At 48.0% G+C, this 17,977-nt stretch overlaps 6 protein-coding genes across 6 annotated transcripts; 4 read left to right on the top strand and 2 right to left on the bottom strand.

Moving 5' to 3' along the window:
• The first annotated feature begins 258 nt into the window (after nucleotides 1-258).
• On the top strand, nucleotides 259-3,689 carry BC939DRAFT_437852 (Endonuclease/exonuclease/phosphatase). Its single transcript, XM_051553745.1, has 6 exons — nucleotides 259-1,252; nucleotides 1,410-1,462; nucleotides 1,661-1,732; nucleotides 1,833-1,993; nucleotides 2,093-2,223; nucleotides 2,419-3,689. The coding sequence occupies exons 1-6, from the start codon at nucleotides 633-635 to the stop codon at nucleotides 3,578-3,580; spliced, it is 2,199 nt and encodes a 732-aa protein (XP_051416664.1). The 5' UTR covers nucleotides 259-632; the 3' UTR covers nucleotides 3,581-3,689.
• On the bottom strand, nucleotides 3,674-6,306 carry BC939DRAFT_222139 (quinon protein alcohol dehydrogenase-like superfamily). Its single transcript, XM_051550793.1, has 9 exons — nucleotides 6,184-6,306; nucleotides 5,684-6,079; nucleotides 5,452-5,556; nucleotides 5,140-5,234; nucleotides 4,945-5,002; nucleotides 4,780-4,839; nucleotides 4,577-4,678; nucleotides 4,190-4,461; nucleotides 3,674-4,074 (listed from the first exon to the last, which is right to left on the bottom strand). The coding sequence occupies exons 2-9, from the start codon at nucleotides 5,861-5,863 to the stop codon at nucleotides 3,780-3,782; spliced, it is 1,167 nt and encodes a 388-aa protein (XP_051416663.1). The 5' UTR covers nucleotides 5,864-6,079; nucleotides 6,184-6,306; the 3' UTR covers nucleotides 3,674-3,779.
• Nucleotides 5,545-7,110, bottom strand: BC939DRAFT_222154 (mitogen-activated protein kinase). The gene is made up of 6 exons (XM_051550794.1): nucleotides 6,876-7,110; nucleotides 6,613-6,671; nucleotides 6,426-6,499; nucleotides 6,184-6,307; nucleotides 5,684-6,079; nucleotides 5,545-5,556 (listed from the first exon to the last, which is right to left on the bottom strand). Exons 1-5 carry the CDS (start codon nucleotides 6,983-6,985, stop codon nucleotides 5,991-5,993), a joined length of 456 nt encoding a protein of 151 aa, XP_051416662.1. The 5' UTR covers nucleotides 6,986-7,110; the 3' UTR covers nucleotides 5,545-5,556; nucleotides 5,684-5,990.
• A 799-nt stretch (nucleotides 7,111-7,909) lies between these two features.
• BC939DRAFT_519160 (fumble-domain-containing protein) lies at nucleotides 7,910-10,172 on the top strand (the record flags this gene model as incomplete). Its single annotated transcript, XM_051561189.1, has 9 exons — nucleotides 7,910-8,023; nucleotides 8,305-8,575; nucleotides 8,677-8,780; nucleotides 8,876-8,901; nucleotides 9,012-9,063; nucleotides 9,169-9,229; nucleotides 9,321-9,519; nucleotides 9,631-9,713; nucleotides 9,826-10,172. 9 exons carry the CDS (start codon nucleotides 7,910-7,912, stop codon nucleotides 10,083-10,085), a joined length of 1,170 nt encoding a protein of 389 aa, XP_051416661.1. The 3' UTR covers nucleotides 10,086-10,172.
• Nucleotides 10,173-10,266: 94 nt separating this feature from the next.
• On the top strand, nucleotides 10,267-13,307 carry BC939DRAFT_392153 (P-loop containing nucleoside triphosphate hydrolase protein; the record flags this gene model as incomplete). Its single annotated transcript, XM_051552014.1, has 13 exons — nucleotides 10,267-10,303; nucleotides 10,398-10,456; nucleotides 10,546-10,627; nucleotides 10,747-10,889; nucleotides 10,970-11,071; nucleotides 11,154-11,375; nucleotides 11,474-11,703; nucleotides 11,805-11,889; nucleotides 11,999-12,147; nucleotides 12,242-12,419; nucleotides 12,520-12,636; nucleotides 12,726-12,857; nucleotides 12,963-13,307. The coding sequence occupies 13 exons, from the start codon at nucleotides 10,267-10,269 to the stop codon at nucleotides 13,305-13,307; spliced, it is 1,881 nt and encodes a 626-aa protein (XP_051416660.1).
• A 1,892-nt stretch (nucleotides 13,308-15,199) lies between these two features.
• On the top strand, nucleotides 15,200-17,873 carry BC939DRAFT_473241 (uncharacterized protein; the record flags this gene model as incomplete). Its single annotated transcript, XM_051558337.1, has 3 exons — nucleotides 15,200-15,556; nucleotides 15,689-16,043; nucleotides 16,129-17,873. 3 exons carry the CDS (start codon nucleotides 15,200-15,202, stop codon nucleotides 17,871-17,873), a joined length of 2,457 nt encoding a protein of 818 aa, XP_051416659.1.
• Nucleotides 17,874-17,977: the final 104 nt, after the last annotated feature.

Here is a 17,977-nt window from a genome sequence, read left to right as displayed (position 1 = left end):
CAAGGCGAGCAAGATTGACAAGGCATATGTCGAAGCCGCCCCGGTGCTCCAGGATCGTAAGACCAAGGCGGCCAGACATCGCAGGGGAGCTCCTTCCTTCCAGAGGCCCACCTTTCGCCCCGTGTTATTGACAGGCTCTTTACTCCGCCAATGCCTCTTACCCATCCCACACCAACAGCACCAGCGCCAGGCGACACATAAAGTAAGAGTCTTATTAAAGTTGTATATCGAAATATGAAGGACAAATCCAAATATCAATGCCACAGCATGCCGCGGAAGATAAACCAGCGTCTCGAGCGAATGATTCTCGTTCATCATTCATCATTCTCCTTCGCGAATGAAGCCCCCCTTTGCTTCCAATCCCAAGCGGCCGAGTTTTTTTCACGCTATATATATATATGTATATAGCAAGCAGTTCAGTTGCTTCTTTAACCTTTCTACCACACTTTTTTGTCCCACACACACTCCATTCCCGCACTTACCACCTCTTCCGCCCTTTCCCCCTCTTTCCCCCTCTTTCCCCCTTCCCTCTCCTTATTTTTTCACCTCATTCCATCCTCCTCGACCCTCGACACCACCAACCCCTCCCCCATCTATACCTCATCACATAGTCCCTCAAGATATACGCACGAATGGCATCCGTCCTCGAGATGGTCGCACCACCCGCGACAGCCCCCATCGACATCCAGTCCACCCACTCATCTTGCTCAGCCGCCGCCGTCATCAACCTGTCCGCCGCCTCGTCTTCCATCACTCCTGCGCTCCTCGGCGGGAGTCCCGCCGATTCTGGCTATGAGTCATCCTGGCCTTCCTTATCCGAGGCTGCTGCTTGGTCTCCTCCAGGACAAAAGCGCCAGCTCACTCTAAAGTCGTCTACTGGAAACAGCAACAGCAACAGTAACATCAGCATTAACAACGATGGTTCTATCAGTCCTGATTGCAACCCATTCAATGCATCTGGCAACCCCTCCCTTGTTCACCACGGTATCATCAAGCATTCCAAGGGGCATCGTCAACAGCAACAGCAAACACAAGCGCAGCGTCTGGGCCAGAGCCAGAGTGAAGACCAGGGACAGGTGCAACAGGAATCTCGCCTGGGCAAGGCGCAACGGCGACGGGTACGAACACAGGCCTATCATGCTAAGCGCATGGCACAGCTTCAGAATATGATGCCCTTGGTCGACTTTGGTTCGCCTCAAATGGAAGACGACGATCACCGTTACGGCCCTGTGGATCCACCTATTCCTCTCAGGTGGGTATTTGTCGACCCATGATATCCCTTTTTTTTCTGCCTACTTGGTTGACTGACTGGCTACTCAAAAGCTGGTCAAGGAATTCAAACAGATCCCAGTGAACAACGCTGTAACGACGCAACAAAAAAACTGTTCTTGTTTTTCAATGCTGAGCAGTGTCATACCCCGTGGGTGGCTCTATGAAGAAGACTTTGGCCCGTCTCTCGCCGGTAAGTCAGAGCGACAAAACGCCTCATCAAATTTCTTCTTCTGTTCAAGTATAATAAACGCGTGTCTTTGGCCTCATTGCTTTCGTCTGTGGCGCTCTTATTGATGTACGCTCTCGCTATCACCAATGCCTGTTACTCATCTACTCTCTATTTTCTGTTTCTGCTTTCCTCAATGTCTTTTTGCCGAATTTTGAACAGACGATGTCCTGGTCGCTTTGCCAAAGCGCCAGTGGGTTTATGACTCAAGTAGTCCCATGTCTATGGATACAAGTAAGAATATTTTGTAATCTTTTAATAGATAAACGATCTTGAGACCGATTTAGCATTCGCCTAACAGCTCCTCTTTTTACTTCCAACCCTCGATTTGCAGAATCGTTCGTAGTCATGTCATGGAACGTGCTCTCGCCCAAATTGTGTCACGCTTCGAGGCTTGATGCTCGATGTGAACCTGCATTTCTGGACTGGAACTACCGCAAAGAGGCTATCTTGAACCAAGTCGCGTTTACAGATGCAGATATCGTTTGTCTACAGGTAGGCAAAGAGTAAAAAGACATTCAGGAAATATAACGTTCATACGGTATCCTATGCAGTCGATTAAATAATTTCACCGACATCCTTGCAATCTCCTAGGAACTGGAACTCAAAGACTACGAAGAGTACTTCAACCCGCGCTTAACACGCCTGGGGTTCAAATCTATTCATGCGTATAAGATGAACATTTACGAGATGCGGGATGGCTGTGCCATCTTCTACCGCGACAGGTAATACTCGTTCCACCACATTCCTCGTTCGTGCCAATCTAGAATGTATTTCCACGTTACGCGAGAAAGAGTTATAACAGGAAACACGTTTCTGCGTCCAGCGGCCCTATTGCCTTCGTCAAAGGAACGCTCTCCACCCCCTTTTTCACTCACGCTTATGCCTTCTGCTCTGTACGACCTATTCCCTGTTGATAGTCGCTTCAAACTGCTCAGCGATCATGTCCTCCGGTTCAACCAGGTTGAGCTCGATGATTGCAATGTCAAGCGCCCATCCATGGCACGAGACACCGCTATACGGTTCAATCTCTTCCACAACTTAGCTGTCGTGGCGTTCTTTGAAAACAGGCGGACGAAGCGGCAAATTCAGGTGGCAACAACTCATCTGCTGGCAGACCCAGCCTTTCCGGACGCAAAGATGCTCCAGACCGCCATTCTAACATCGAAACTGGAGGAACTGAAGGCCGAGGCAGTGGCATCAATACCAACATCAACATCGACTCCAATAGCAGAAACGGCAGCAACAGCAACAGCGACAGCGACAGCAATGACAGAAGGATCAACAGCAGGCATGACACCTCATCCTCCGAACCAATCTCGTGCAAAGCAACATATACCGACCATCCTTGCTGGCGATCTTAACTCCTTGCCAGACAGCTCTGTGGTCAACTTTCTGAAGACGGGCCAGATCGATACGTGCCATTTTGGCGGCAACGACTTTGGACGATTTACAAGGGCAGGGAGCAAATACTTCCACCATCATCTGGGATTGGTTGACAGCTACAACTCATCGATATTGCCCTTCACCAACGTGACGCGCAAATTCCAGGGAACGATTGATTATCTGCTGTACGATCCTTCATCACTCGGCCTCGTGGGATTCTTGGATCACTTTGAACCGGATCTAACTTGGCATACGGCTGCGATGGGCCCCGGCACAATTCCGGATACTTCAGGGGCGAATCATCATGATGTCAACATGAGCTCCTCCGACTTGGACTCAGAAATGGAGATGGATCTGCCATCGCTATCCTCGTCTTTTGCTTCGTCGTTGTCAATATCTCCGATCCTGTCGTCTGCGCGTGGGAAAAAGGTCGCGAAGAAGACCGTCAAGATGATTCCGCATCTTGATTTTTCGAAACTGTTCACGAAGCCGACAACGAGCACGACAACGACGAATGTCTCAGCTTCAAACTCACCAAGCAAGAAGCAGGAGGTCACGGAACCGATGGTGGTGCGCGCTGCTATGCCGACGGCACTACCGAGCCAGCACTTCCCATCTGATCATATTCCATTGGTGGCCATATTCCGGGAGCGCGAGTACATGCCCATTTCACAAGTTGCCAACACAGGTGGATGAAGACAAAATGTTTTTTTCCTCGTCAACATCGTTGCTCCTTTCTTGATTACTGTATTCTTCTTCCTTCTCACGATGTAAAATATCCTTGTAAAAATAAACTCTCCCTGACTGCCTTGTTATCATGTCGCGATTTTTATTAATTGGTTTGATGGCTCATGAGAGTGCACGGGTAAAGCTCAAACAGAATTGGTCTGTGCATTTAGAGTTCATAAGTCTGGTAGATCTGAACGAGGGCCGCGAGGAACAAGAACAGCAAGGCGAGGACCAACATGACAAAACTATTGTTCTTGGGGAAGGTCTTTGGCACTAAAATGACATGGCATGTCGCATCTACGGACCCACTGGCTAGCAGCGACGCGTCCTTGTTAAATGCCAAGGAGGTGATAGGCAGCACGTGTGCCCTGGGGACCGCCATCAGCACCTGCAAAGTCTTGCTGCTGCAGATCCGGACGTACATATCCGAAGATCCAAATGCGATCAACTTGCCATCAGAGCTATGTCGAAGGAGATAGCGAACGTGGAAATGGGTCAAAAAGGCTCCTCGGTTCCTGTCTTGGCTCGGTATCCTCTGCCAAATAGATAGACTCTCATTGTCTTATTTTTTTTTACCTGATTGTGCAGGCGGTAATAGGTCTGGGTCCGACGGCAAGCGTACGGACACGGGTCCAGGTGGTAGTACTCCACATGCAAACAAACGGCTTCTGGCTCTTGTCGCCATTCACGACCGTGTACAGGATGTTGGCGAAGGCTCCCCTTCCAAAGCGACATGTCCTAAATTCGAACGGCTTCTTCTTGTTCAGGACCGGGTTCGTGATCACTTCCAACACTCTACCTGTTCCCGCAGCAATGATCCACAGATTCTGAGCCGAGACCGCTGCAATCTGCTCAAGTCAAGTCAGACCCGAAAAATAGCGTAACAATGTCAGTGTTACTGGTTCTATGCAAGTAACAAACAGATTGACAGATGTCTTGGTGGATCAATTTCCGGTATCTTACATGCGAGCCGTTCTCTGAGAAGTCCAAATCAAGAATGTCGTGTCCCTTGAACTGTGTCACTGGCATCACTGGAGTGAGGGTGGGGTATTTCAGCAGAGCCAGCTAATATTATTGTACAAAAGCGGATTGTTGAAAGGTCAATTCAGATATTACCATGCCCTCCATTTCACGCTTGAAGACCTGATACAAGTCGATTCACTTACAACTCCATCGGTGCCGCCAGTTGCAAGCTTCGTGCCGTCCATGCTGAATCGTGTGACTCTCTAGTAGTTTCCGATTAAGAGGTGTTCGTAGTCAGCATTCGAAATACCACGGTATTCACTCATGCATCCTGACAAGAAAGTATTATACCGGGGCGAGAGTATTACCTGGTAATCGTCAGGATTTTTGCTCGCCAACGTTCCCTTGTTATGAACCGGCTCGATCCTAAGCGTAAACACACCATTGTTCGAAACCATTGGTCAATTAGATGTCCTTGTAAAGATTATTTTCTGGGTTGTCCTTATGACCGTGATATCATCCTCACGTATTTGTCCGTCCATGTCCTGTAATTGTTGCATTACCTCTCGTCCGAAAACTGAAAGATCCTGCAATTTTCATTCTCCCCTGCCTCGATTTTGTTGATTGCACTGTTGATTCCAAAGGCCATTGTGGATTCCTAAAAGCCATGGTAGAAAAGCAATGGGTAGAGTATCAGAAGTCAATCATCTGTTTATTCGAAGCTCGAAAACGTGGTAGTACAGAGAGAAAACAGAATGAGTGCTCAGAAAAAAGAATAATTGAGAGGCATATGATACAACAATACAAGAAATGATAATCGACGAGGGTTAATTCGCGAGTAAGGCCGACCAAAAGAAAGAAAAACGGAGGGGTACCTTTGGGTGTACACTGAGTGACATGGGTGCATCTTCTTCCCGGTTGAGTTGCTTTTCAACAAGAGGAAGCAAGGTCCTGTTGGTCCTGTCGACCCTGTAGATGTTCTAAAGAGTTTGAGCGAGTGAGCGAGCAAGAGACAGAACGAAGAAACTGAGTCTTCTATAATTGCAATTATGCTATGCAGGTGATGGCGTTTGACAGTTGCCATGCGTTGTTGCAGAGATGCCTTACGATTTTGTTCTGTACGCCGGATCGTCCTGCACCGCCACCACCAGCAAGAATCAGGTTGTCATCGTTTGTGAATCCGACGCAGAAGATGGGGATGCCGACACTGTATGAAAAGGTCGCCATTGTGTTGTGAAGAGTGTAGGAATGTAAAGAAACAGCGAAAGCCAAAAGCAGTTGCAGCATGGAAAAAGTTACTTGCCGCGAGCGCGCGCGAAGAAATTAAGGGGTGTACAGCGTTTTGATCTGGTTTATATAAGAAAAGGCACGTGCTGCTGCTGCAGACTGATCGTTGTTTGCTACTACACCGTATTTACAAGGCCCCGCTATGTCTCTCGTGAAGGGCCGTCGCAATGACCTGTGTGACACTCTCCAGCTCGGTACCCAGCTCCAGCAATAATCCTGCATTTCAGAAAAGTGAACATGTCAATAAGGGCAGCAATGCAGCACCAAGACATGAGTCCAAGTGTATGTGATAAATCCACATCATTGTATCGACGACTTACCTGTGTTGGCGTTGCTGCTCGCGACAAATGTGGTGATAAGCGAAGCATGATTGAACTGAACCAGCTGGTATGATTCGTAGATGCTCACGATCGACTTGTTCTTTTTCAATCCAAGTTTAGACGCCTATTGATTATTCAAATGGATTGCGTAGTGAAAGAGAGAGAAGATTAGGCGTCGTTGTAGCGTTGTACGCTTTTTATCTCTCCTGTGGAATCCAAGTAGGCCCGGCATTAGCCCATACCTGGTCGCTTGCTAGTGCGAATGTGCAGCCCAGGGCAGAGTCTGTGAAAGGAGGCGTAATGTTGGGTGCATTGGCTATACGGTGAAGTAAAATATCGTGTTAGAGACTAGTCGCTATCTCTCCCTCTTTTTTTGTTTTACTGCTTTCCATGGGTTTCGCTGGCTTCTTGTGTTCATCCAGGATGTACCTCTTAGTAGAACAACGCCATCGCGGTCTGTCACCACGGCAGATATGAGCCCATCGACTCTAAGTCAGTAAACGAATAGCAGAAAATAGAAAAATAAAGGTGTCAGTCTACCGACTTGGAGTTAAGAAGAACGAGGTAGTCCCGTACTGTGTGCTCCCGATTGGTGATGATCAACTTGGCATCGAGTTCATCCTATAAAGTGAGTGTGAAATGGGTGGGTGGGGTTTCTTCAACGGTGTATGTGTATATATATATATACTTGCCTGGTCAAGAGTTTCTCAAAGTGAACGACAAGTTCCTGCCAAGGTTCGGACAATGAAGATGAGGAGCATTTAGGATGAGCAGGGTCGATGGTGTGGCGCTGTGCCTGCATTCCATTCTTTCCAGGGCAAGGGTAGCGTGCTTTGTTCCAGTTACCTCTGCCATCAGTGAGTCCTGATAGTGTTGCTGGTCCCTTGTCCTGTAGTCCTGAATGAGAGTCGTCCGACACGAGTAGTAGTCTGATCAGAAGAGCGGCGCTGGATTGAGTTCTTTTTGAGCTGGGCCAGTCGATGGACGAGTGTGTGAAAGTGATGCGACTACAAGCAAGCAAAGCAAGTAGGCAGACAGGCGGACAGACAGGCACGCAGAAAAGATTATTTTCTTGTGCCACCAACACTGAATTATTATTTTTTCACTTGGCAGACAACTCTTATCGGATCACATTCTCGTGTGTGCCTGGTTTTCCTGCAGTCGGTCGGCCAGTCAGTCAGTCAGTCTTCGCATGTCGATAGCTGGAGGGATCAGCACCGTAGTTCACATAGAAAGGGAGATGGATATGGGTGCTGTTGTGGTTAGGCGTACAGATTAAGGATACAGCACCCAAACAGTGGGCGTGGGATGATCCCAAATGACGATGACTGAGCAATTGACAAGTCTGATATTTATTCGGTGCTGGTGCGGGCCTCAACGGCCAGGCAGCTGAGTGGCTGCAGCTTCGGACTTTTTATCATTCCCCACCTTTTTTTTTTTTTTTTTTTTTTATTGGAGGTCTTTGCTCTTTTCTTCGCAGCGGCACTCTATCTTCCCTTTCTTTCTCCACCCTCTCCGTTCTCATCGTCTGTCTCTCTTCTCTCGCGCGCCCGCTCTTTCTTTTCCTTCTCCGCCAGTCGTCGCTCGACTCTCTCCGCTTTTACTCCACACTCTCCACTCTACCCCTTCTTCGCATCCATCCCAACAAAGCAATCAGGACTTGCCCTACCAGGAACACCCCACCAGACAAAGCCGCCTGACAAATCAAACCAAAGACAAGCGCAGCATGACCATGAACGTGATTGGTGCATCCATCTGCGATGAAGAACTACTCGTCCAAGGGGAGGCCAGAGACATTCAACTGCCCAACACTGAGCATGTCTCCCAGATCTCTGTCGATGTAAGTCGTCTGCGACAACCAACACTATACCCGACACACACATGCACACACATACGCACAGAAACACACATAGACACATATACTTCACTGTCGCTTGTTGGCTGGGTCGGATCATATCCTATGCAATTGATCCACTCCGTTTTGACCTCTTGCGATGTTCTCGTCTCGCTCAGACAAGTCAATGGATCACCACATTCATACCATGCCCTGCTGCTATCAAAGCCGGGTGAACGGGCGGATCATTAAACTGAGCATATTCCCTTGAACTTTATCCCACACAGGTTGGAGGATCGCTCGCCAAGGTCGTTTACTTCTCGCGTAAGAGTGGAACCAAGGGCGGACGACTGAACTTTCGAAAGTTCGAGACTGAAAAGATTGATGAATGCATCGCCTTTATCGTCAAGCTGCTGGAGGAATCAAGAGCTACCAGGCCAGGACACGAGTTTGTTATCAAGGCCACAGGAGGAGGTGCACATCTCTACTATGAAAGATTCAGGGAAGAGCTCAAAGTGACAATTGAAAAAGAGGATGAGATGGAGTGTTTGATCACTGGTAAGAAAAGTCCTATGCCGTCTATATATTTACGCCGTGGAAAGTGTTTATCCGCCTGTTGTACTGACTCAACAATCTATCCGTTGCATCATAACTGGTAGGTCTCAACTTTTTGATCACGGAAATTCCGTTCGAAGTCTTCACATACAGCGAAGCCAACCCAATGTGCTTTGAAGAGACCCCTGCCGATCCATTCCCTTACATGGCACGTCAATGCAAGGAACTGCACCCTGCTCTTCTCGCTTTCAATTCACACTGCGTGCTGACCTCTAATTTTTGATTTCCTTAATCCTTCTACAGCTGGTCAATATTGGGTCTGGAGTCAGGTATGGTTTACGCCGACTTCACCATTCTTCACATCGACGATGCAAATGAGCATTCGTATACCTCCAGACTCACCCTTTCGGCTCTCCTTGCACGTGTGACGATTTAATAGTATTTTAAAAGTGACAAGCGCCAACACCTTTGAGAGAATCAGCGGAACGTCCGTAGGTGATTTGACCAAATTTACATCGGCATATTGCGCATCAGGTAAAGGAAGTTGAGGATAGCTCCTAACCTCTTGATCTACTTTGGACCTGTGCTTTGAGCAGCTAGGAGGAGGAACTCTCTGGGGTCTACTTTCGCTATTGACTGGAGCGAAGACGTTTGACGGTAGGTCCAGGATCAGCATGCGTCAATCGAATTATGATTGTCATTGATAAATAGCATGGTCTCTAAGATCCAGGTTGCTTCGGTCAATCAGAAATGCTAGAAGCGAGCCAGGAAGGAGATAACAGGAACGTCGACATGCTGGTAGGGGACATTTACGGTGCTGATTATTCAAAGATCGGCCTCAAGTCTACAACGATCGCCTCCTCGATGGGCAAAGTCTTCAAGAAGAATGTGGATAAGCGCCAGTTCAAACCGGAGGACATCTCAAGATCATTGTTGTACATGGTCAGGTAAGAAGCACAAATGAGGCACTACAATTTCATTGATCTCTAGTCTTTTTTTATCTCCTGGGTGTCTAATCATTGACAACGAAATTATTCTAATCATTTTGACTTTGATAGCAACAACATTGGACAGATCGCGTACCTGAATGCTCAGGCGCATGGGCTCAGCAGAATTTACTTTGGTGGATGCTTCATCCGAGGTAAGGAGCAGGAACCCCTCTAATGTCGTTGGTTTTTGCAACAAGGTGCACGGTTCATCCGCTCACGTTTGCTTTCTTGGATCTGTCTTTCATTCTTCTTATTCTATATCAGGCCATCCTATTACGATGAATACGCTTTCGTATGCCATCAACTTTTGGTCCAAGGGCGCAATGAAAGCGCTATTCCTTCGTCACGAGGGTTACCTCGGTGCAGTGGGTGCATTCATGAAGCACAGGTCCTCACGGCGCAACTCGAGATCTTTCACTTTGACAGAGCAGCTGGCCCAGAAATTGGCCACACCAGAGGCAGACCTCGGGGTTACTTTGGCGCAAGATACCTTGGATGTTGTCGCAGCAGAAGAATCGGACTAGAAGTCGTAGATTTGAACAAATAAACATCCCCGTATACATAGACATTTTCATTGACCGAATATCTTAACTTTCACGTGATATGCGAAGGTACGCAAAGTAGCGTGTTTCGCCCTCGTTCCTGCCTCCGTTCGTGCTTCCTCTTCATTCAACTGTCCCACGCTGAACTTGATTTCGAACTAGGATGAGAAGAGACGTTCGCATCCTTCTCTTAGGCGACGGTAAAGCGACTATACCTCGTTGCCTAGGAAGCGAAAAGTAACCTTGAATTCAGTACTTATCTCAGCTTTATTTTTCTGCTCCACTATGTCGCAGATGGTGTTGGAAAGAGCACTTTGATCACCAGCCTCATCAAAGAGTCGTACGTCGCCAATGTAAGCCCAGACCAGGAATCTACTGTTGACCATGGATGCAAGGTAGCTCCCTGCTTACATTGGAATGACTTTCTCCTTCCGCTTCGTAGGTTCAACATGTCATTCCCGAGGTCACCATCCCGCCCGAAGTCACTCCGGATAATGTGACCACACACATTGTGGACACCTCAAGTACGTCTCTCGCCTAAAATACAGGAGTACCGCACGGTATCATACATGAATCAGCGCCAAAATCTCCGGGATGTGAGCTAATCAATGCCGCCGCCCCGCTTGTTCCTCATGACGCATAGCCCGGCCGGAATACAGGGATTCGCTGGAATCAGAGATCAGGAAAGCCCATGTTATTTGTATAGTTTACGCCATCGATGAACCAGTTACATTCAACAGACTTGGCGGACATTGGTTGCCTTATATCCGGTCTCTTGGCGTCAATGTAAGGAGTACAGGGTGACACATGATCCAGGAGGTACTATCAAAGAAGAAAGCTGACATTCCGGACGATATGCCTCGTAGGTTCCAGTAGTCTTGGTCGGAAACAAGATTGATTTGAGGGGCGACGATGTATCGAACAAGTGTCTGGAAGACGAAGTTGTCCCCATCATGAATGAGTTTAAGGTGCGTATAAGGGATCTGAAGCTTTTTGATGCTGCGAATCATACTCATCACACTCCAGCCACTCATCCACGTTGTATTGTAGGAGGTCGAGACATGCGTTGAGTGTTCAGCAAAGCAGCCGCTTAATGTGTCTGAAGTGTTTTATTTCGCCCAGAAGGCCGTGCTCCACCCCACGGCACCCCTTTATGACTCCAGAGAACATGTTCTTAAGCCAGCATGCGTGGATGCTCTACAGCGAATTTTCAACCTCTGCGATCTTGACAAAGACGGAGTTCTCGACGACGCTGAGCTGAATGAGTTCCAGGTAAAGGCGTGAGAAGGCGCAAGGATGGCACTTCAATTTCAATCAGGATTTTTTAAGCTCGACTATTGACCATATACCTGGTTTTCTTGGTTAACTAGAGGAAATGTTTCAACGCCCCACTACAACTGCAGGAACTAGAGGCGGTCAAGGAGGTTGTGAAGGAGCACGAGCCCGAGGGGGTCAACGAAGTTGGTCTGACGGAGGTCGGATTTTTGTTCCTTCACACACTTTTCATTCAACGAGGCAGACTGGAAACGACATGGACTGTATTGAGACAGTTTGGATATGGCGATGATTTGACCTTAAGGGAAAGCTTTTTGTGCCCAAGGTACGGCAGAGGGGCTTTGCTTGACTTGTACTGGAGGTTGTTGTCGGCTAGTAGACCATGTCTGGGAGTGCTCACACCAAAGATGTTTGAAATATTTCTAGGGTCGAAATACCCCCAGACTGTTCAGTGGAGCTCAGTCCTAAAGGATATCAATTTTTCACTGAATTGTTTCAAGTTTTCGATAAGGTGAGTTGCACTTCTGAATACATGTTCACCGCTTGGGACGTTGTCGATATCCTGTTTATGGTAATTGATATGCTGTATCATTTTATTTTATTTTACCGATCGAATACAGGACAAGGACAGCGCTCTGAAAAAGAGTGAGCTCGAGGCGTTATTCAAAACTTCTCCTGGAAACCCTTGGGCACATACGGCATTCCCGCAAACGACCATCACTACTGAACTGGGCGCGGTCACATTACAAGGATTCCTAGCGCAGTGGAGGTAAAACTTGATCCAGCATTCAAATGAACGCGTATCAACAAAGCGTGGATCAATTGAAACGCGAGTGCTAATTGGATATCCATATCTGCTATAGCATGACGACCATGCTGGACTATCAGTTGACACTAAGGTATTTGGCCTACCTTGGGTTTGAGGGAGACACTACGACAGCAATCAAGGTGACGCGACCTAGGAAAATCGATCGGCGCAAAGGGAAAGTCCAAAGAAACGTATTTCTTTGTTACGTGTTTGGTGCACCAAGGTCCGGCAAGGTATGGCACAGCATGGCAATAAAATGGCGAAGATACTTCACTATGCCTTCACACTGATGTCCTGAAACAGAGATATTAACACTGTGCCTGTTTCGCGAAGACATCCTTACTTCGAGGATTTTTAGACAAGCCGTTCTCAGACCAGTACGAGCCCACTGTTCGGCCATTTGCAGTTGTGAATTCGGTTGAAATCAAGGGCGCAGAGAAGTACTTGGTGGTGAGTGTCCTGAAAGCGGATGTGGATTGTATAACGAACATATGAGCACAACGGCTGCTGAGTTTGTGCCCATGTTTCTACTATGATAGATGGAGGAATTTGGCATGCAGCACGAGACCGAGGTGTTGCAGAATAAGAAGCGTCTGGATAAGTGCGATCTTTTGTGTTTTGTCTTTGACTCGAGCGATGTGAACTCGTTCTCCTATGTGGTTAATCTGCGGGTACGGATTTTTATTTTAATCGCAAAGCATGGACCAATTTTATTTGTGGCAATCAATGGCTCGCATTGACCTAGCCGAAATTCTTTTTCTCCCTCTTTACTATAGAAACAATACCATCTCGACCATATGCCAAGTGTGTTTGTGGCTACGAAAAGTGACCAAGACCTGGTTTTGCAGCGGCATGAGGTCCAGCCAGATGTGTATTGTCGGAATCTGGGACTTGCCTCACCGATCAGCATATCTGTCAAGTCAAGGCAGATGGCGGACCTGTTTAATATTCTTACCGCGGTGGCCATGTGTCCATCAATTGCCACGCCGCCGGGCTTTTTGGATGCGAATTCAGGTACACGAAGGATGAGGTATCTGACAGCGATGGGCGTTGCAGGAGCGCTGATTGCAGTCTGTCTACTCGGCGTGCGATTGTACCGCCACAATGGCCCGTCTGTGTAAGTGGGTATCTAGTACCACAACCATGAGAACAAAGATGGTGCGAGAACTAGGCATCAAGCGGGTTTCGAGAACATGGAGGTACATTAATATCGAGAAAAATATGAAAAAAAATAAAAACATCATATACATTGACCATAGTACGGGTACTTCTGGCTCCTGAGGATGCTAAAGGGACGTAGCTTGCCCTGTGTGGGGCGGGCAGTGGACAAGTGAACTATTTCACTCGTTCTCAAGAAGACGGAGGGAAAAAAAGCATTGCGCGCTATTTTTCAAAAAAGGCGTGTTGATATCGCCATGTGCGTGTACGGTACACCTGCAACCGACCATTCCCCTGTCCCTGTCCTTCTCCTCCCTCATCTCCATCTTAACTTCTTTCTTTCTTCCTTTCCTCGTCATCCTTCATTCCCCATCGACAAGTCGCCCTCTTTTTGCATGGGCCACATCTAAAAAAAAAAAAGCCCTGAGTCTGAATAGATAGACATAAACATATAACCCTCCCTTCCTTTCCCCTTCTCTCCCATCCTCCCCTCTCCTATTCTTTGCACCTGAGTTCCAGACCTCTTGCCCAGGGTAGGTTCCTATTCTCTTATGCGTCTATTCTTGGCGCAGTGAATCCCATTCACAACAGCACATTGTCAGCCCCAATTGCCTACAGCTGCTCCGCACATATTCAGTACATATTCACACCTGCATCCACACATAACCCATACACTAGACATAGTTCTCTTTCTCCCCTCCCCCCTTCACTCCTTTACTCCTCTCGTCGTCCATTGCAAGGAATTTTTATAGTGTCCTTGTAGAGGTATATAACAAAGTTCAACAGAACGCACAACTCCCTCGTCAGCTCTGTATAGTAAGCAGTCGGCAAAGAAAAGAACTAAGGCTATGCAACACTGACAAAGGAGATACGAGCCCAATCGCCTATCGTTTAACCTTCTTCAAGTGCTCTTTGAGTATGACGAACTGGACTGCAGGCTGGTGCAGGCCTGAGCTTGCCTCATAGACTGTGTTCCTTGCACTCCTTTGGACGTTGTTTGCATCTCCTCCCCCATCCCCTGCGTGCAACCACCGACGTGCCTGCATTTGACCATCATTTTAAATCCCTTTCTCCTGAACCACTCTTTCTTGAATCTCTTCTAGGTTGATTCAAATCACAGCCGGTAGATTCTATTCCGCTCAAGCCCTCGAGGGCTTCCATTTTTGAGAGCTTCACACCATACCCCGTCGAGCGCGCGAAAATAAAATGTCGACACCGGACATTACCAATTCTGCTGTGGCTCCATTGCCATGCGACGACACTACCAAGCGGAGTCAGCATAACCAACACCCGTCCTCAGATAATACAGAAGACTGTTCAACAGCAGCAGCTATCCCAAATAACTCAGTGATGCGCTCCCGACGAGAAATCGCCACACTTAACGGATTCATGTTTGATTCGAGTGTTCTATGGGACCATAAGGAAAAGGTACTAGTCAGATCTTGGACCTTTGAGGTTTATCTTGAAGAGCGAGTGTGATGCAAGCGATGATAGTGGCACAAATTTTATGACCCGTTTTGTATCCATCAATCTCTAACATGCCTGTGCGCCATGAAAACACCACGACATCGTTGCTGATCGTCCAGAGTTGTATATATCCATCCCTTCATTTTTGTTTGATCTTTGGGGAGGTTTGGTTTGCGACTGAGCCTTCATCTCACACCGATAACCCCAGGCTAGCTGCTACTGTCACCAACTAACGCACCTATTGCATCACGTCCACCATCGCCCTTAGCCTGCATCGCTACCAGGCGGTCAAGAAAAAGTTGACAACAGTGACATCGCTATATCAGAGGATCACAGAGATGATAGTCTACACAATAGCCTGTCAAGTTCGAATGGAGCCCATGACAGTATGGATTTTTTAGATCAAGATAATGCAGCTCCAGATGAGGTTACAGCATCCAGTCCATCCATAGAAGATAAAGATCAAGATGCGACTGAGTGTAAGAAGAAGACGCTATCGACCTCCTCCATATCTTCGACTATATCGACTTCCTCCTCAACTGCGTCTTCTTCAACATCGTCGTCACTGTTCTCTTTGACGGCAGAGGCAGCTATTACAGCACCGATCATGAGCCATCCTTCAGAGGACGTACTGGCGTCACAGTTGGATCAAAGCAGCGATTTGACAGAGATAGTCCGGACAGTGCACCAAGAGGACATCAAAGAGGTCCAAATCGAAACCGAAGATCCTTCACATTTATTCTGGGTAAATGAATCCTGCGCTTATATTTCCTTTGTTGTGAATACGTCATGGCTGCATATACATGAAAAGCATAGCGATCTAATAATCTAAATGGTCCCATTTTTAAATTAATTAATTTGTATCACGGATCGCCAGGTCCCGTTCCACATGCACCCGGAGATTGCGCCCAACGAGTACAATAGGTGGCTATCAAAGCATGGCGTCGACACGGATGGCAGTGGAAGCCTTCTCTCGGCCAGAAAGGAGTCTCTCAACCGACGCAAGTCCGTCCTCTCGGCTCAGTACAACCCGGAGGAAGACGATGATGACGACGAAGATACGGATGAAAAAGCCGAACAAAAGAAGCCAGTAGCGATCAAGGAAGATGAGAAGCAGCAGGATTTCTTATCCGGTGTATTCTCTTCCCCATTGACGCAGATGGGCGAGCCGCCTTTGAAGACAAGAACTTCGTTGAGACGATCTACCAGCCATACTCAGCTTCTACCGCATGGTATGTCAATCAAGAGCGTCTCTTTTATTTCATGAAAGTGGATGTGCTAGTACTAATAATGACTACATTTCCTATGGTTTTGTAGTTGGGAAATTAGACCATGAGGCAGTTACAGATATGGCGACAGACATGGCGGAAGAGGATCTTGCAGCCGTAAAACGCGGCAGTGGGTTGACGAGGCATGGACCGTCCCTTTTGAGACGAAGCGCCAGGACAAAGATTCGCCGAAATTCGACAACATCCAGCGAAATCAGAAATGATGTATCGCGTTTACGACCTGTACCGATCGAGAATGGCGAATATCCAGCTGTGAGACTTGTAGATCCGGGTCCCATGCCACTCACATCCACAATAGTTCAGCCGGCTCCTGCTTCCGTCGTCGTCAAACAAGATGAAGTTTCAGCACATAATGAGTCAGCCCACAGGCCTCTAAAGCGCTTTGTATCAACTTTGCGAGATTCTTCAAAACCAACGATCACGACGTATGTCGAGCCTCAGCTGCTGGAGCAACGACGAAGGGAGATTGAGGAAGAATCACGATCGGATCCTGGAGTTGCGGTCTCCAGTATCACCACTACAATCACAGTGGCAACAGCGGATGCCATGCCATTACAACCCAGCAGCTCTTCCGCGCCCGCATGTACCACTTTCGAAGATGCGGTAACCTCCAAAGTGACCTATCCTATCCCCCCTCCTGTCAAGCTGAGCCAGAACCTCCTTCAGCAACATACACCACCACAACCAGCGCCATCGAAGCCAGCTCAACTGTCACAGAAACATACGACCTCTGGGCAGAAAGATTTCGACGCTGCTCGGCTGCCGCCTGTGCAACCTCACCTGAAAAAATCTTCTTCGTGGTCCTGGTTGTGGGGCAAGGAGAAAGGAGGTGACAAGACGGCGGATATGGCCCAGCGTCCTCAAAAGACACCGATTTCCGGTTCGCAGGTGCATCAGCACAACAGGGATCCCTCAACTGAAATTGTGGGTAAAAAACAGTCGGCCCTCTCTCTTCTGTTCTCACGCAATGGCAAAGGTTCATCCAAACCCCAGCCTGCCAGTCCTGAGGACACTGCGACGTCCTCTACATCACATCAGCAATCTTCACCCCAAGGCGACCGTGCGAACGACCCGCGCCGGATGCCAATCCATATTGAACGAGCCATTTACAGGTTATCCCATGTCAAACTTGCAAATCCCAGGCGCCCACTGCACGAGCAGGTGCTGATCTCGAACATGATGTTTTGGTACCTGAGCGTGATACAGGAAGAGCAGGATCAACAGCAGCAACAGCAACAGCAACAACAGCAGCCGCTTCAAGTCACCATCGAACGGAATACAGAGTTTGTTAACGCCGACAGGGACGCCGCTCAAGTGATGCCTAACAGAGGAGAGGAGCTTAAGAAAAAGAAGCCCCATCAAGACACGCCGATTGCCGAGACCAAGGTTGAGGGGTCGGAGCATGTGGTGCCACAGCAGGATAGCAACTCACATGCAAGGTCCCCCGGCAAAGAGATGACTATACAAGAGAACACGCATATTCAATCCATGTACAATACTTCTGCACGGAACGATGCCGATTACGATGAAGAGAGCATGATCGGCGGCGGCTTCAGCGGGGATTTTGACTGGTCGGACGACGAAGGCGACGACGACACCAAAGGACTTGAGGATGGAGCTGGCTCTCTGTACCTCCAAGACAGTGCCCAGGATACGAATAGTTACAGGATGAATTCGATACAGTCGGGTGCTAGCTCTATCAGTACAGTGCAAGGTGCAGTGTTGACCGACTTCTCTGAATCACGGCGCCCAGGGACGGTGTCCGTTTCCTGAACTCAATTAAATCCACCACATACGTTCGTACATTTTGTAAAATAAAGTTTGTGGTATAAGCCGCCGTAGGCTGTAACAAAAATTGGCCATCGTCCTCCAAGAGA

Source organism: Gamsiella multidivaricata (genome assembly GCF_025024155.1).
Source record: "Gamsiella multidivaricata strain RSA 2152 chromosome Unknown BC939scaffold_5, whole genome shotgun sequence".
Taxonomy (NCBI): domain Eukaryota; kingdom Fungi; phylum Mortierellomycota; class Mortierellomycetes; order Mortierellales; family Mortierellaceae; genus Gamsiella; species Gamsiella multidivaricata.
This window is presented reverse-complemented; position numbering and strand designations above follow the sequence as displayed.

What these genes read in the sequence shown, in the direction of transcription:
- BC939DRAFT_437852 (XM_051553745.1), top strand. Translation starts at nt 633, where the DNA reads ATGGCATCCGTCCTCGAGATGGTCGCACCACCCGCGACAGCCCCCATC. An exon ending in CAGATATCGTTTGTCTACAG is followed by an intron (nt 1,994 to 2,092) that starts GTAGGCAAAGAG and finishes GCAATCTCCTAG; the next exon opens with GAACTGGAACTCAAAGACTA. An exon ending in GCCATCTTCTACCGCGACAG is followed by an intron (nt 2,224 to 2,418) that starts GTAATACTCGTT and finishes CCCTGTTGATAG; the next exon opens with TCGCTTCAAACTGCTCAGCG.
- BC939DRAFT_222139 (XM_051550793.1), bottom strand. Translation starts at nt 5,863, where the DNA reads ATGCTGCAACTGCTTTTGGCTTTCGCTGTTTCTTTACATTCCTACACT. An exon ending in CACTCAGTGTACACCCAAAG is followed by an intron (nt 5,235 to 5,451) that starts GTACCCCTCCGT and finishes CATGGCTTTTAG; the next exon opens with GAATCCACAATGGCCTTTGG. An exon ending in ATTACCGCCTGCACAATCAG is followed by an intron (nt 4,075 to 4,189) that starts GTAAAAAAAAAT and finishes CCTTCGACATAG; the next exon opens with CTCTGATGGCAAGTTGATCG.
- BC939DRAFT_222154 (XM_051550794.1), bottom strand. Translation starts at nt 6,985, where the DNA reads ATGCAGGCACAGCGCCACACCATCGACCCTGCTCATCCTAAATGCTCC. An exon ending in TCGCACTAGCAAGCGACCAG is followed by an intron (nt 6,308 to 6,425) that starts GTATGGGCTAAT and finishes AATAATCAATAG; the next exon opens with GCGTCTAAACTTGGATTGAA. An exon ending in GAGCAGCAACGCCAACACAG is followed by an intron (nt 6,080 to 6,183) that starts GTAAGTCGTCGA and finishes TCTGAAATGCAG; the next exon opens with GATTATTGCTGGAGCTGGGT.